We start from the raw sequence: 15912 nt of genomic DNA, 5'->3' as shown, positions 1-15912 counted from the left end.
AGAGGAGGCCCAGATGAGGGAGTCCCCGGTCCTCCTGGAGGAGTCTGTGAAAGGCACTGGAAGCAGTGAAGCTTCTCATGTTGAGTCTTTGCCAGGCAAGCGATGCTGTGTAAGCAAAGACAGCAGTGAAGAGAAGGGCCCAGAGATTTGGGGCACCGCCCCCCTTTCATTTGCTCATCATTCAAAGTGCAGTAGATCCTTTGCCAGGCCCTGGGCAGGGTGCTGGAGGTATAGTGGTAAGTGAGCCTGGCATGGTCCCCACCCTCACGGTGCATGGACCCGCAGCCTTCAGGGGACAGACCAGGAGCTCAGCTGGACAGGATGGTGAGGAGTCAGGACAGTCCAGGGGAAGAATGCCTGGTGACAGCCAAGGAGCCTGTGATAGGCAGTCATAGTAATACGCATCTAATAAGCACAGTAAAATAAAATGACAGAGGCTTCTGTGATGCAATAAGACGCTTAAAATGTAGCCTTGAAGAGTTTTTAAAAGGTAGAGGAAAAAATCTGAGATTTGGGCTTACACTTGGGCTGGGGTTTGTCAAGGCTCGTTCTCAGAGGAGAACCCAGTGGTTTCAAAGAACTTTCGGTGTAGCCTCTGAATCTTAACCAGGTTCCCCCTGCAAATGGGGAAGTTTCCATTTTCCACTCATAACAGCTGTGTCTCTGCAGAGCCCTCGTCTCCAGGACCCTCAAGTTCCAACATGCCAAGAGAGGTTTAGGGGTGTCTACCCTAGTGATGACACCAGCTTCTCCGTGTGTGGATATTCTCTTATATATTCCACCCACACGCACCTGCCCCAGAGAGGATGTCATGAATGAAACTTTGCTCAGTCTTCAGCGAAATCATCCAGAAAATATGGCTGAGCCGAGCAAACGCCATTCCAGATGATTCTGTGCTTGTGGGAGAACCACAAGAGACCACTTTGCATCCAAGACCTCTGGAGAAGGTGTTTTAAAACTTCATGGGGGCCAGTAATTAAGAGGGAAGCTTACTGACTTATGTGACATTTGCCAAGACATGGCATCTTGGCAAAGTGTGTGAATTCAGGGTGTAGGATGTTTACCATTAGTTACTGGACAGTATAATGAGGCAGAGACGTAAATCAAGAGGTTCAATCTCCTCAAAGTGATGGTGATAGAAATCACAGCTAGACACTGATGTATTAGCTAAAGGCAGAGACTTAACCCAGAGGGTTGTGGGAATACTGGGGAGGCAAGGAGAGAAGAGCCATAAATATGTAGCAAGACCCTCCTAAGACCTCAAGAGGGTCACCTCTCTCCTCTGTGCAGGTCCCAAAGCTCTAAAGCTTCTGCTCAAAGGAATTGTATGTTGTCAGCTCTGTAGAAAGTGACCTAAATTTGCACCTGAGCAAGACTTCAGAACGTGGAAACCTCCTTTCAAAGAACAGTCGCATTGTGTGCACATTTCTCCTGCTGGAAAGGCTGTATAGAAAAAACACATCTGCCCACAACAACGTGGCCAAGGGGCTGACCCCACAGTAGCCAGGGACACTGATTAGTAAAAAGCTCCAGGCCTTATCTTAGACGCTGCTATGCACACAGGGTTTCATATCATCTATCAATTTACAAATCATGAATCTGACCCAAAAAAGACAGCAAAGAAAAGATGACACTTGAGTTCAGGTTTCTGGCATGTGGCTGAGTCAAAACAAGCATCTCCAGTTTTGAGACCTTATAGTAATTTGTTTTTACTTTAAGTTTTTCCCTTTAAAAATTGTTTTCACAGGGGCGTTTGGTTGGCTCAGACGATTGAGCATCTGAGTCTTGATTTTGGTTCAGGTCATGATTTCCTGGTTCATGAGCTGGAGTCCCATGTTGGGCTCTGTGCTGGCAATGCGGAGCCTGCTTGGGACTCTCTATCTCCTTCTTTCTCTACCCCTCCCCTGCTCCTACACTCTCTCTCTCTCTCTCTCTCTCTCTCTCTCTCTCTCTCTCTTTCTCAAAATAAATACACATTTTTTTAAAAATTGCTTTCACATACATAAGCCCATTTGAATCTCACAATTCTATGAACGAGTATTATCCTCATTTTTCAGAAAAGGAAATCAAGACTCAGAGAAGTCAAGTGACCTGTTCAAAGCCACACAGTAAATAAGTAGAATAACTGGTCAGAGCCAAAATCCAGGTCTACTGCTTGTCAGCGCAGACCCTTTCCTGTTGCGCTACACCGGCTTCTTGAGGGGACGTGGGAATGAGGAACAGAGTTTTCTCTGCCTGCTTTATGTTCTCTGAGTTGCTGAAAACATCTGATCCTTCTATCCTGCCCTGACACACAACACATGGCATCAGTTGGTTTGATAAAGTGCAACCCTTCTCCCTTCGTGCTAACTCTGGCACGAAACTGACGGATGCCTCGAGATGCAGAACATGTGGGTCTACAGCCCCCACCCACCCAAGCTGTCACTGATCACAGCACGAGTTCATTAAACCTGGATTATTTAATGAGAGTTAATAAGATAAACTTCCTACCAGAGGCCAGTGGGAACTGACACCGTTGTCTCTTAACTATTATTACAATAAGGCACTCTCTGCCACCAGAATGGGGGTCTTTAAGACTCTTAACAATAGTAGGTGTGTGTACTTCCATGAAAGGGGGATGATATAAACGTATTTCTAAAAACAAGTTAACCAGTCAGCATCCATCTAAAGTATATAGGATTTTATGTCACTAGAGAATTTAGGGCTTTGTCTGGAAAGAGGGTTATTTTCCCCAGGAAAGTGTCCCCAGGACCCAAACATACAGGTATACCTGAGGTCAAGGGACACACAACATTGTTCAGAGTTAGCATACAAAGGTCAAGTCCCTCTGACAATATATATGTCAGAAAGGACCTAATTTCTTATCCTTATTGATGGTGAAGAACTACAGTCATTGTACATGGAGAATATTTACTTTGGGGAAACCTCGTTCTCGTAGCTAGAAGTCTGTCTCTATTTGGAATAGACTGCATTTTGCACACATGCTCACATCTGTCCCTAGCTAAGGAGTACCTTACATTTACACTGACCTCCAGACTCTAATCTGCCTTCCTGCTCTGTGGAGCCACGGGTGAGCAGACGTGCCCTGAGCAGAGGGAACTGACAGCAGCAGTTGGAGCCTGCGTGTTTATGGCTGGGACTTGGTGGGGGAGGCCCCCGAGGGTTTTTAATGCATCAGGAGACAGATCACTTGCCAAGAACTGTCCCCTTTGCCTTAAAAAGCCTACGAAAAATAAAAAGGATGAAAAAGAACCTATCGAAGGCAATGGCTGCTAGAATGAATGGAAATATACTTACTGTACATCTAATATTTATTAGTTTGAGAATGCACATATTATAATACTTAAACTAATGTATTTTTTTATATATCCTCCAGCTAGAGTTTTCATAACGGGCACTGGATCTAACATAATCCATTAATTTAGTGGATGCAGTCAGGTGGGTTCTATGGTTATGGCATGAGGAAAGACAGAGAAGCTGTGAGTTTGAACCCCCAGCTGCTGGTCTGAATGGCTTTGTCTTTAACCCAAGATAAGAGATATGGTGACAGAGTAAGAAGCCTGTGCCATCTACCAGGGCAGGGCTAATAATAGTAAGAGAAAAGGTAAAAAAAAGTGGAAAAGTACTCAAATGCTGTATTTACTCCAAAATACTGTGTTTAGTTTTTATTGTATATGCTTATAGCTGTTTTTTAGAATCTTGGCATAATTCCTATATTGTCATGGGTCTGAAATTATCCAGCCCTCTTTTGCCCTTTTGAAATAGTGGCTTTTCATCTGGAGTTTTGATAATGCATGGTTTCTTAGCAATGTGTCCATTGCACTAGAGCAGAAAAGATATGAATGTAGCACAAGTAGCTGTACCTCATCAACATAGAAATTTAGAGGAAGGTTACCCTTTGACTGGCTAAAATAGGACACGGAAAAAGACGTGTCCGTGGAATGGGAAGCAACCGATTTCTTAAATACCTAGATTACTGTTTCTATGTCTGATTGGAAGATGATGCCCAGAGTTACATCTATTCGATGGGATGCATTTTATGTTTCATTTATGCACATTGCCACCTTCACGTGGCCAAGGTTAGCATTGGGCTGAGTTTGCATCTTAGAGCATATACGAACTAGTCAATCAACATTTAGGAGAGACCTGGAAGCGTGCAGGCCATCTGCAACTGAAATGAAGCCAGGCATGGAGACAGCAAAGAGTCAGCTGGCAGAGTTGTGAACTTTTCATGAATGAGCCTTAACGCATGCATGCAGTGAGCCACTAACCATGGCTGGCTCATTCCCTTGAAACACAGTCCCTTGTTACTTGAAGGATCTCATCCTTCAGGCCTGAGTTTAAAATGCTCCCTTCTTTTATTTTATTTTTCCTTTAAAGTTTATTTATATTTGAGAGAGAGAGAGAGAGAGACAGAGCATGAGCAGAGTAGAGGGAGAGAGAGACACACACAAAATCCAAAGCAGGTTCCAGTCTCTGAGCTGTCAGTGCAGAGCTCACGCGGGGCTCAAATCCACAAACTGCAAGATCATGACCTGAGCTGAAGTCGGACGCTTAACAGACTGAGCCACCCAGGCGCCCCTAAAATGCTCCCTTCCTTTGTGAGGATTTCTGACATTGTCCTAGGAAACACAATCGTCCCTTCTCTGGTTGCACTCACATGTCACTATCTAACTGGTTACCTTATGGGATTGTAATCATGCGTTTGCTTGTTGTTTCCTGGAGGGAGGGAGGGGCAGTGTTGTTTCCTTTCATCTTTCTATGTGCAGGCTTATCACTTTAGTGGCCCTAAAAAATTATTTATTGAACGGATGCACCAAGAATTATAAATTATTTAAAAACTGGTTATCAAAAGCCCTATGAAACAGATCAGAAGGTGATAGGTTGCGTAAATGTTGATGACTATATGGCAGGAGTAAAGATTTCTTGGGACGAAAATAGGACGATGTATTTTGGGGCACTTGTGGCTTTTAGAACCATTTGTAGAGATCATTCCAAATTTTCAGTGAAAAATCCCTTCTTCTTCCAAGACTTTGTAAGCTGGCTCGTTGCCACGAGTATGTTTTATGGCTGAGCTCTAAACCAGTGGAAAATAGGATTTATGAATTCTGCATTTGCTGGTGCTACTTTTACTGCTCTTCTGGAAGATTACAGTTTTTAAATGTTTATATGCAGTTAGCATTAAATTTCTGCTTTCTCCTAGACAAAGATAGGACTCTATAATGGGATAATATGCTTAATGATGAGGAAAGAGTTAGGATGGCAGGGAGTAATGGTAATGGGTCAGATCTTCCCGAGGAAAGAAGCTGCTGATGTCCGAACGTTCTTGGTCCGCAGAGGAGTGCTCCTTTTGGCCACTGCTAACCCAGCTGTGGGCGGTTGTTCATTTGTGTCTCCTTATCTATGGTCCTTTTACCACTTAAACTCTCACCACGTTGAAAGTGGCCTAATGACATTTGAAATGTACAAGATTTCTGAAACGTGGATCTTTCAGTGGATCCTTCAGTGGACCTGCGCCTGCCATCACCACACTTCTGAAATGACTCACTTGGGTCCGGAATTTTGCCTTAATCAGTTAATCTGCTTTCCAGGATTTTCTTTCTGAGGGATTAACCTTTCATCTCACTGTGCTACGAACATCGAACACGTAGAAAGCAAGCCTCCTTTGCCAAGGATAATGCAACTGTTTTTGATAGGCGGCAGGGCACATTTACGGCTAATCAATACAATAGCAGGTAGCAGAAGGGATTAGGAAACAATGTGAATTGTGCTTGCCCGGTTTGGAATTAGTCCTACTTTTCTTTAGGAAAGTCTTTTTCTTTCTCCTCTGAAAAGAACAACTAACATTTTCTGAAGTCTACCCCCTAAGTTTTTCAGAGCAGGGAAAGGGCATAGGAGAAATCTAAACTCAGGTGATGCATTCAAGTGGGCACCCGTGTGCGGGACCCGCTCCAGTCAATACGACCGGAGCCCATGTGGTGTGATCTTTTCTCAGCTAAAGTTGGCCCAATTACAACCTTAGCATATTGTAACCTGAAAGGAGGAGCCCCGTGTATTCTCTGCAGCCAGCCTACTTCAGTCTGCCAGTGTGCTTTTGACAGAGGCAGGGACGTTTGACAGGCACTCACACCAGGAAAAGCCCCTCAGGTGCTCCTGCCTCTGGATGGCCTCTTTGCCTCTCAGCTCAGAGCCTGCAGAGTGTAGCCCTTGAACTTTTTCTGCGCTCCCTGGAATGTAGTGTGAGTCCCCGTGTACTGATCATGTGTGTTCCCTTTTGTCACAGGAGGACTGTGCCCGGGGTCCAACGATCCTTGCGTGGAGAAGCCATGTCCAGGGGACATGCAGTGTGTCGGTTATGAAGCCAGCAGGAGACCATACCTCTGCCAGTGTCCACCAGGGAAGCTCGGAGAGTGCTCAGGTGCAGAGTGGGGTGGAATGATGAGGGTCTAAATTCATATTCCTGAAGCACTTGCCCTTGAGTAAATTACACTGCCCTAGCCCTTCCTGAAGACATATCTGTCTGCATGCAACATTTACCTTCAGAATGCACCACAGCTGACATCCACCCTCAAACATGCTTGGGATTTATTACAGCTTTGGCCTGTGCTAAGGAAGCATGCAATGACCGTGGACTCCTTGCATAACAGGAAGACCACAACATGTGTTTTCAATCATGTCACATGGATATTAAGAGTGTACAGTGTAAAATAGAAGGCCGTTGGTTAGGCAGAGGAGTCAGAGTATCTGTGGCACGGCCTTCGATGTTCAGAGGGCTGCACAACCCATAGCCACAACACAGAGATCAACAGAAGGTACAGCTGAGCCAGTCCAGTAGATCTTCCATAGAGCAAGCCCAGCCTAGAGCACCAAGTAAGCAGACCCTCCACAGGAAATACATATGATCCACTACATGTTCCCAAAAGGAGAGGTGCTTGCCTCTGTGTCCTGAAGGAAAGAAAGAAAGAAACAAAGAAAGAAAGAGGAAGAGAAAGAGAAAAGAGAGAAAGGAATGAAGGGAGGGAAGGATGGAAGGAAGGAAGGAAGTGGGGAGAAAGGAAGGGAGGAAGAGGGAAGGGAGGGAGGGAGAAGAAATGTATTTTGTTTCTGAATGACCGATAACCCTGTTACCGATTTTCACTCAATTGCAGTACTTTGTTTGATTCACACATTCTCTATCACTTCTAAACTCTATGAAGAACTCTTTTTGGTAGAGGATGTATTTAAAATACAGGCACACTGATACCCTTTTTGGAATCTGAGAAGTATTTATTAACAAACAATTATGCCTACCATGTGCAAAGCACTTTGCTAAGCATTGGGTTTTAGAAATTCATCCTTTGCAAAGAGAAGCACTATTTTCAAAACATGGAAGCCAAAGCTGTTTCACTGTTGATTTCAAGAAAAGAGCTGCCTGTGAATGAAGAGATCACCAGCCTACTTGCCTTTGAGGTCACCTAGGGCTTAGATTTAAAAGATACTTGTGCTGCCCCTCCCCCTGCACCCACCATGTGCACAGAGCAGGTGGGTATGTGGGGTGCCAACAAAGCCAACAAGTGTCCTAGCCTTGGATGTCACTTTCTACCCATCTTCCTTCTCCTTTCTCTGTAGAAGACTTTCGATTGTCCATGCTTGTCATCCATCTAGTGTATTTTCGCACTTTCCACCTTTCACCCCAGCAAGACAGCTTTTCAGCATTAGTTTTTTTGTTAGAACATTAAACTGGAGTCAGTAAAATAGAGGGTGACTGCAGAATTGAGTGATGTGGGTAGGACTGAGGATTCTGAGAAGGGAAGCCTTGAAATTAATGGCCAAAAAGTAGAATTTTAACAGCACATGAATAAGACATCAACTCCCTTCTGTCAACATTAGTGCAAATTATGTAAGTTGGCTATTTGGCATTATGGTACTCAGGGAATATGGATATTCTTTGAAAAGAATTCTTTGTCTTTCCTCTGTTTCATGGAGTGGAAAGTTTTTTGGTATCTAAGTGATTGGTGGTGGGAACGAAGGGGTATCTTTTAATGGTGCTCATTTTACAAAGCAGGAATTGGGACACTAAGAAAACTCAGGATATAGAATTTACCAAGTTTCCCTTGGCATGAGACAAGTAAGGTTTTAGGGTTTGTTTGGGTTTTTTTGGTATCTGATGAATTAATATTTTTTTCACATTGGAATTAGAGTGGGGCCTGAAGTGGAGAACCAGTTTTTAATCAAAAAATGCCTTCTCCTCAATGCCTTCATCAACTTCCCATGGTCCTTAATCAACTTGCTTGGTAGTTGTTGGGTGATTTCATGTTTCTGGATGTTAACAGTAGATATGTCTTCTCATAATGGTCTTTTCAGGGCACACTTCTCTCAGCTTTGCTGGAAACAGCTACATCAAATACCGGCTTTCTGAAAATAGCAAAGAAGAGGACTTTCGGCTAGCTCTGAGGCTGCGAACTCTGCAAAGCAACGGGATTATAATGTACACCAGAGCAAATCCCTGCATAATTCTGAAGGTAATTAAAATGGGTTATCTTTTCCTGCAGTGAGTTCTCATGGTAATGTTTTGGCTCTGGGATTGGGAACTGAAATCTTTTTTGTCTTTTAAGTTCAGAAGACCAGAAACTGGCTTGAGGGCAAAGAGGAGCAGCAGCAGGACTGGGAAGTGTGCCAACACCCCATTTCCTTTTCTACACCCGGCTTCAGAATTGGCTCTTCGGATACTAGGGCATCTCTCTCTAGAGTGGGTTCAAGGGCTGCCCTTCTTTGAGCCGTAATCAGGCAACAGTTCGTTACAATGCACTTCCTAATCAATTCCATGGCAGGGGTGGTTTTTTAAAGAGATCAGCTGTGTCCTTTTCTACCATATGGGCCTATCCCCACTGACCCCTGAAGGTGACTTCTGTTCTTACACAGGGTGGAAGTTGGAGATCTAGGGTCTAGAAGGTTCCATATGTCCTATTGTGGCCCAAGCGGCCCAATTTTTAAATCATTCCCAGCCTCAGAAACTCTCCAACGCAGCCAGATTTCCTTTAGAGCAAGTCTGGCATGTGTATGCAGCTCAGAACTTCTGGGGCCTTCATGAAACCGACGACAAGACTAATACTAACAGTGTTTTGTGCCTCATTTGTTTTGATTACAAAGTTAACATAATAATGTATTATATATGATCTTCCCCATCTGATCAAGGAGAGAACAGAGATTCAGAAAGGTTTGGTTCGTTACCCAAAGTTGTTTGGTTAACGAGCGCCGAGGCCTGGACTTGTGTTCCAGTTTCTCTCACCCCGTGCTGTTATTCTGCATGCTCTCTCCAGCTCTCAGTCTTACCGCTCTAATCATTTTATAAAAATCCCACTCTGGGCATCTGTAGATGAGATGGAGCCTTCCAGTATGGGAGGAGAAGGGAGAAGAAGGAGGGAGATGTTTAATCGAACATTGTTTTCACAAGGTCACTTACTAGGCCAGCCCGTTGGAAGTATATTCAGAGGCAGATGCAGTCTGACCAGTATGAAGTGCCCATACAAGTGGAAATGGCTGGCATTTTTTTCCTTCCGAGGGTTCTACCAGTAGGCTTAATTGGGATCATGGTGGGCCCTTATAGCTTCCGTCCTTTAATTGTTTGATAGGTCACATCCAAGTTGATTAGGTGACCCAGGCTTTAATCCTGGAGGGAGAAAAGTATGTAGGACATTAAATGCCAGTGGCTTCTCCTGTCACATAGTCTTTTACTTACCTGCTTCTGGTATTGCCAGGCACTACGTGGTGGCCAGAGGGAGTGAGCAGGGAGTTGGAGTTTAAAAGTTGGCTACTTTCATAGGGAATCCCCCATTATCTGTACACATTCAACTGAGAGAATGATTTCAGCTCTGGGAGAAAAAAAAAGCAGTGTTTTTAAAGAAAACAAGAGAAGCAAAGGATGCAGCTTTAGCAAACAGTGAATTCAAATCCGATATTCATGGTGGAAGAAGAAAAATTCAGAGACCTAAGTCCTATCTTTACAACCTTCTGGCCTCTGACGCAAACTGCCTTGGGTCAGTAGATCACTGTCTTTATTTTATTTTATTTTGTTTTATTTTGTTTTATTTTATTTTATTTTATTTTATTTTATTTTATTTTATTTTATTTTTTATTTTTATTTTATTTATTATTTTTACTGAGAAAGAGAGGGCACAAGTGAGTGAGGGTGGAGAGAGACAGAATCCCACAAGGCACAGAGAGAAAGAGAGAGAGAGAGAGAAACGGGGCTCGAGCTCTCCGGATATAGGATGCAGGGCTCAAGTTTTCCGGATGCGATACTCAAGCTCACCATATGTGGGGCTCAAGTTCACGGGATATGGAGCTCGAGCTCACCAGGTGCAGAACTCGAACTCATGAATCACCGAAGTCAGATGCTAAACCAACTGAGCCACCCAGACACCCAATAGATCACTTTCTAAATAGCCCTGAGATGTGGGGTTTTGTATCATTGCTGGGAAAGTGCTCTGCCCATCCAGAGGTACCAACTACCAGGAGCTCAGCTTAGGTGCCTCTGACCTTCCTGTCCTCCTTCAAGCTCTAACAGGACTCGTGAATTCAGAACATCCTTATGAGGCAAATACTTTCTATTAGCAAATCTCTTATATAGCATTAAATTTGGGAGAGAACAAAAATATTGGGCCTGAATGGCTTGATCCTAAAATGGAGCTTGTCATTTGACACTTCACTGGCAAATGTCTAAAATGTGCAGATCCCTGGGGATGGGAAAGAAGAATAATTAAACCTTTTAGGCAGCTCTAGCTCCTAAGGTATATTGTATTTCATGAAACAAGCGTGTTTCTGAAAGTTGTGTAAATTGAATCTCTGTAAATGGAATTCTAATAAACTATGGACGGTTGCTATTTGAAGGAACCCTTCCATTAATCCCTTTGTGATGTGACTAATCACCCCCAATCTGTCTGTTCGGTAAGTTTGCTTTTCCTATGTCGAGTTTGCCTACAGCAGGACACAGCTGTACTGAACTATCGCAGATACTCTACAGTCGCCAGGAATATCCACTTAGGGGATTTGAATCTGTTTGCTTAACATTTCCAGCCTCATGCAAGATTTAATTTCATTGGCTTTAGGTACAGTATGTGCCTTGTACTTAGGTTCAACGACTACACTGAAAAGCTTTGTTTAAATTGTACCTCTTGGTTGTTTATATTTTCCCAGTTAGAGCACATTCTCTAAAAAGTATTTGAGACAATCAATAGGGGTGAAGGGCATCCCTTGAAGACAGTCAAAGAATTGCATTGGGATCTCAAGAATTGAAAATGTTCATGGACAAGGGGCACCACAGTCTCTTAGCAGCAATAAAGGCGCTCATTCTTCTGTTGACCAAATGATACCCTGTCTTCTTCCAAAAGAGATTCTAGGCTTACCATAAACACCAAAATGCAATAATCTCAGAGCACTATTAAGATGAAAATGAAAGGTTAAGACCCAACCAATGAAGCGAGGAAGAGCAGAATATCATCACTGAAGACTCTAGACCAAGGGTTGCTATGTCAGTTGAACACCAATCATGACTCTGAATTTTTTGACAGCCAAATAAAGAATAAAAATGGTGGGACAGGTTCTCTGGCTGTCCTCAAACCTGTGAAAGAAACATGTCAGATCACCAGGAGAGATTTGTAACTTTTTCCATATATCAGTCTTTCGGGTCCCATATTATAGCAAAAGCACAAGAATCCTTGCTTGTTAATCTAAAAATGTCATTATTTCATTTTGTGGGGAAGAGATGACACATGGCTTTATTTTGATGGTTCTCAGAAATGGCTAGCTTAAAACTCCAGGAATGAAAGGAAGATGGTCAGCTTAAAATTCCAGGAATAAGAGGAAGATAAAAAAGCTCATTTGGTTTGTAAAACAGCCCACTTGGAGTGACCAGATCTTTCCAACATAAAAAAGTAACAAAGAAGTTCCCACAAGATTCTCAAGTTTCAAGGATCTGTGTAACAGTATCATTGAGAAGTGAGTCAAGTTATAATAATTGTAGTATAATGGTAATAAAATACCTAAAAGTTTACCAAGTACTTTACAAAATACATACATGTGTTTTTATCCTCACTCTCTTGTGCCTAGATATGAATGCCTAATTTTTTTGCCTGTGAGGAAACAGGTTCAGAGAGAATCAGTGGCCTTGCCAGAACATAGCTGGTCAGCAGTGGATCTGGCCTTCTGAAGAGGCAAGCCACTCAGGAATACGGCAGGTGTTTATTAAAAGAAGAAATTTGGAGGGCTGGGATGATAATTTATTCATCTAAGGTATAAATTTTGAGCTAGATAGCAATTGATGGCTATCAATAGATAGCCTTGAAAATAAGTTTTCAAAAAGTTCCCTTTACAAAGAATATTTAATAACCTTCTTACAAGTTTGGGGATGTTAGTGCATTTGCTAGAGCCACACCAAGGATCTGAAGCAGTAACACTTTGCACCATTGTTTATACTTTTTTACTCAAAATCCTAGTTTCCCACAAGATGACTTCTATTTTTTTTTTTTATTTGAGAGAGAAAGAGAGAGAACGTGGAAGCAGGGGAGAAGGGCAGAGGGAGGGAGAGAGAGAGAATCCCAGGCAGAAGGAGGGAGAGAGAGAATCCCAGGCAGGCTCTATTCTCAGCAGAGCCCAATGCGGGACGCAATCCCATGACCCTGGGATCATGACCTGAGCCAAAATCAAGAGTCAGATGCTCACCCAATTAAGCCACCCAGGCACCCCCCTACAAGATGACTTCTTACAGCTCTGATATCTTGTCTTCTAAGCCCCAACCCCAAGCCACTCAAGATCCAGGTTAAAGCATATCACTGATTTCAGACAAAACTGAGAAGCTAAATATCTTTCCCTGTTCTCTGAATTATGCATTTCATTGAACAAATTGCCCACCTGCCTCCCCCAACTCAGCACATCATTTCAGATCATTTGTGTAGATTTTTTTTTACAGTTTCATGCACAGTGCAATTTCTATTAAAATATCTTACTCTCTTCTGCCCTTCTCTTGCTCGCACGTGCACATGCTCTCTCTCGAAAAGAAATAAAAGAAAAAAAAAAGCTTGCCCTCTGATTTGAAAAAGCTTTGTCCTCTTAAAAGAGAGATCCTTTCAAACTGGGTAAACCCTATTCTGAAGACAGAGAAAAACTAAATATGATGAGAGCATGAGTTTCCAGTATGAATGGACTCAGACATGAAAGTGTTCTCTTACGGGAAAAAAAAAAAAAAAAAAGAAAGAAAGAAAGTGTTTTCTTCTCTCCCCGGCATAATATGCCTGTGAGATAGGAAAAGATGAACTTTTGCAAGGTAGCCTTTGATTATCAGCAGTCTAGTGTGTCGTCTAAACAAGGCTTATAATTCCAAACGCCTAGAATTTTGAGGCTACAAATCGCTTTTGTTTTCAAAAGGCTAAGGATGATGTAGGCACCTGGCTTTCTCTTCATTCAGCAGCTCTCTGCTGTTATTTTTTTTTTCAACAGAAAAGAAAACTGTACTCAGTTTAGTACAGTTTAACTGTACTGTCAGTATGGGATCGTTTTCTGTTCCTTAAAGAACTTTGATGTACCTGAGTACATTAGAGCTATAATGGTTCTCCCAGATGAATTTGCAGCCTGGTTATTATCCCAAGAGGTAGGGAGTAGGGTTGGCGAGGGGAATGGACTGAGTAACATATTAATTGAAGATATCCTTTTACAATATCTTAGATGAATTGCACCCTCACCACCAGATTTTCCTTGATAGTCTGGGGACACCACTTTGTAGCCACGGAGCATAACGGCAGCTGGACTGTGCCGGAAGAAGGAAGTCCCCAAAGTCGCATTCGATCATTTTATTACTTACATTGAAATAAAAATATGGATATTACCCAGGAGTTGTTACTGAGCAAGTGTGCTGGTATGATTTACAATATCCATTCAGTCCATTTTGTAGAACCAAAAAAATGACCAAGGCAACAGCACAGATTACATATGAAAGCTCTCTGAAAAGAAATAAATATCTGTCTCCAGTCTTTTTCCACTTCTTTATCCACTTGTGTTTCTGAGTGGAGTACGTACGTATGTGTCGCTAACCATTCTAGAGTGGACATGGTCTCCTATCGCTGTTCTCCACAGAAGGGGTCCCAGGCCCAGAGAGGCCAGCTGGTTCTCACCAGGCTACACGCCAAAGCCTGAGTTAGAGTCCTCATTCACAAATACCCAGGGCTCAGGGGATAAATTCACACTCCCCCTGACTTCCACATACACGTGGTTCCGTGGTGTAAACTTTCTATGCAGGAAGAGAGGGTGCCAGAGAGTCCACAGAGGCAGAAAGGAGAGTCCCTTAGAATCAGTTGTCTGTGGAACACACCGAAGCACAGGTAGAGAAATACCCATTTGTGAGAATGAGTGATACCGTGAAAACCCCCATCAGGCTGTCCTAGGTCAAACACACTTTGGAAAGAGTGGGTGAGTCTATTTCTGTGCATCAGTTTGACACTTATGCCTCCTTAGCTCTTAGAGACCTGGAAGGTCTGTCTTCCCTTCCCTTCCCTTCCCTTCCCCTTCACTCTCTCTACAAGTTTGTGTTCTCTGCCCGGGTTTTGGGAGAAGACCAATGTCAGCCGATCCTAAATAAAGGCCAGCTGCCTTTGCATGTCTCAGATGCCAGCCTCCACAAGACCTTTTTGCTGGGTCACACACAAAGGCCAGAAAAAGGACTTTTATTTCAGTCTCAGGAGGTGAATCCTTTCAGGGCCCAGTATCGGTTTGTCACGAGGACGGGGGTCCAGCATCATTCCCTGGATCCTCAAGCCACCTTGCATTTCTGAGAAATGCAGATGAGGGTGGACAATGGGGTTCACAGACTGGCCTGTGTCCTCAGCAGCAGTAGAACCTGGGTCTCCATGGAGGACCAGTCCCTGGCCAACGGCTCTTCACCAGCCACCATGTTCAATAACCCACACTTCCTCCCTGACTTTGATGTCCCCTTCCAGTTAGTTGGCCTCCTGGAACTGACTTGGATGCCCTCCCTGCTCCAGTGCAATCAAAGAAGCAGGCAGGTCTCTGTTGTAGCTGACCCTAGACCAGGGGCTGGGAATAGTTAACCAGAAAATCCTTCTGGAAGGCCAGATGTCATTGAACACATGTAGCTATATTCTAAGGAAATGGCCAAGCCCTGAGCACTTTGTGAGGTAATCTTAACCTAAATGATGAGCAGCAGTCCTAAAGAACTGTTTTAAGAATAGGCTAGTGTGTAGGGGCTCCTGGGTGGCTCAGTCGGTTGAGTGTCTGACTTCAGCTCAGGTCACGATCTCATAGCCTGTGAGTTCGAGCCCCACGTCGGGCTTTGTGCTGACAGCTTGGAGCCTAGACCCTGCTTCAGGTTCTGTGTCTCCCTCTCTCTCTGCCCCTCCCCTGATCTCTGTCTCTCTCTCTCTCTCTCTCAGTAATAAATAAACAATAAAAAATGTTTAAAAAAAAGAGTATGCTAGTATTTAATATAGAAGGGTTTTAAAATTTTAATTATGAATGAAGCTGGGAAGTAGATCTTTTATTTCTACCTGGCCTCTTTCTCTCTCCTGTAGCACACTCACACAGACTTACTTGTGGAATATATACATATTTCTATGCTTATTTGATTTATGGTAATCTGCCCCCTAAAACATAAGCCCCAAGAGGTCAGAGGTAGTAACTCTTTCTGCTCATGGTGGTCTCCAGAGCGCTTAGAATACTGCCTAGCAGATGTTCAATAAACATCTGTAAATAAATATAGAGTTTACAGAAATCATTCCTGTGGTGGTAATAACTAAGAAGGGTGCAGGGAATAAACAGACCCCTCAACAAGATACTGCTGTGAGATTCCGAAGGGCAGAGGTCCAAAGAATATGAACACTCTGAAATATAATTGTGGATTTGTGCAGCTGTGCTCATGTTACTAGT

General features: G+C 43.3%; 1 protein-coding gene across 5 annotated transcripts in view; it reads left to right on the top strand.

Annotated features, from left to right (window-relative positions):
* Positions 1-15912, top strand: part of FAT3 (FAT atypical cadherin 3) — a 669818-nt gene that overhangs the window by 622915 nt on the left and 30991 nt on the right. For 4 of the 5 annotated variants that reach the window (XM_011286534.4, XM_019811654.3, XM_019811655.3 and 1 more), the window contains 2 exons: positions 6284-6418; positions 8344-8501. In XM_011286534.4, coding sequence (XP_011284836.3) covers positions 6284-6418; positions 8344-8501 — 293 coding nt within the window. Of the gene's footprint in view, positions 1-6283; positions 6419-8343; positions 8502-8594; positions 10099-15912 lie in introns of those variants that run through there. The other variant, XM_045038619.1, reaches the window with a different exon arrangement.

The sequence above is a fragment of the Felis catus genome, chromosome D1 (genome assembly GCF_018350175.1).
Source record: "Felis catus isolate Fca126 chromosome D1, F.catus_Fca126_mat1.0, whole genome shotgun sequence".
Lineage (NCBI taxonomy): Eukaryota > Metazoa > Chordata > Mammalia > Carnivora > Felidae > Felis > Felis catus.
Note: the sequence above shows the minus strand (reverse complement) of the source record. Positions and strands in the feature narration are given on the sequence as shown.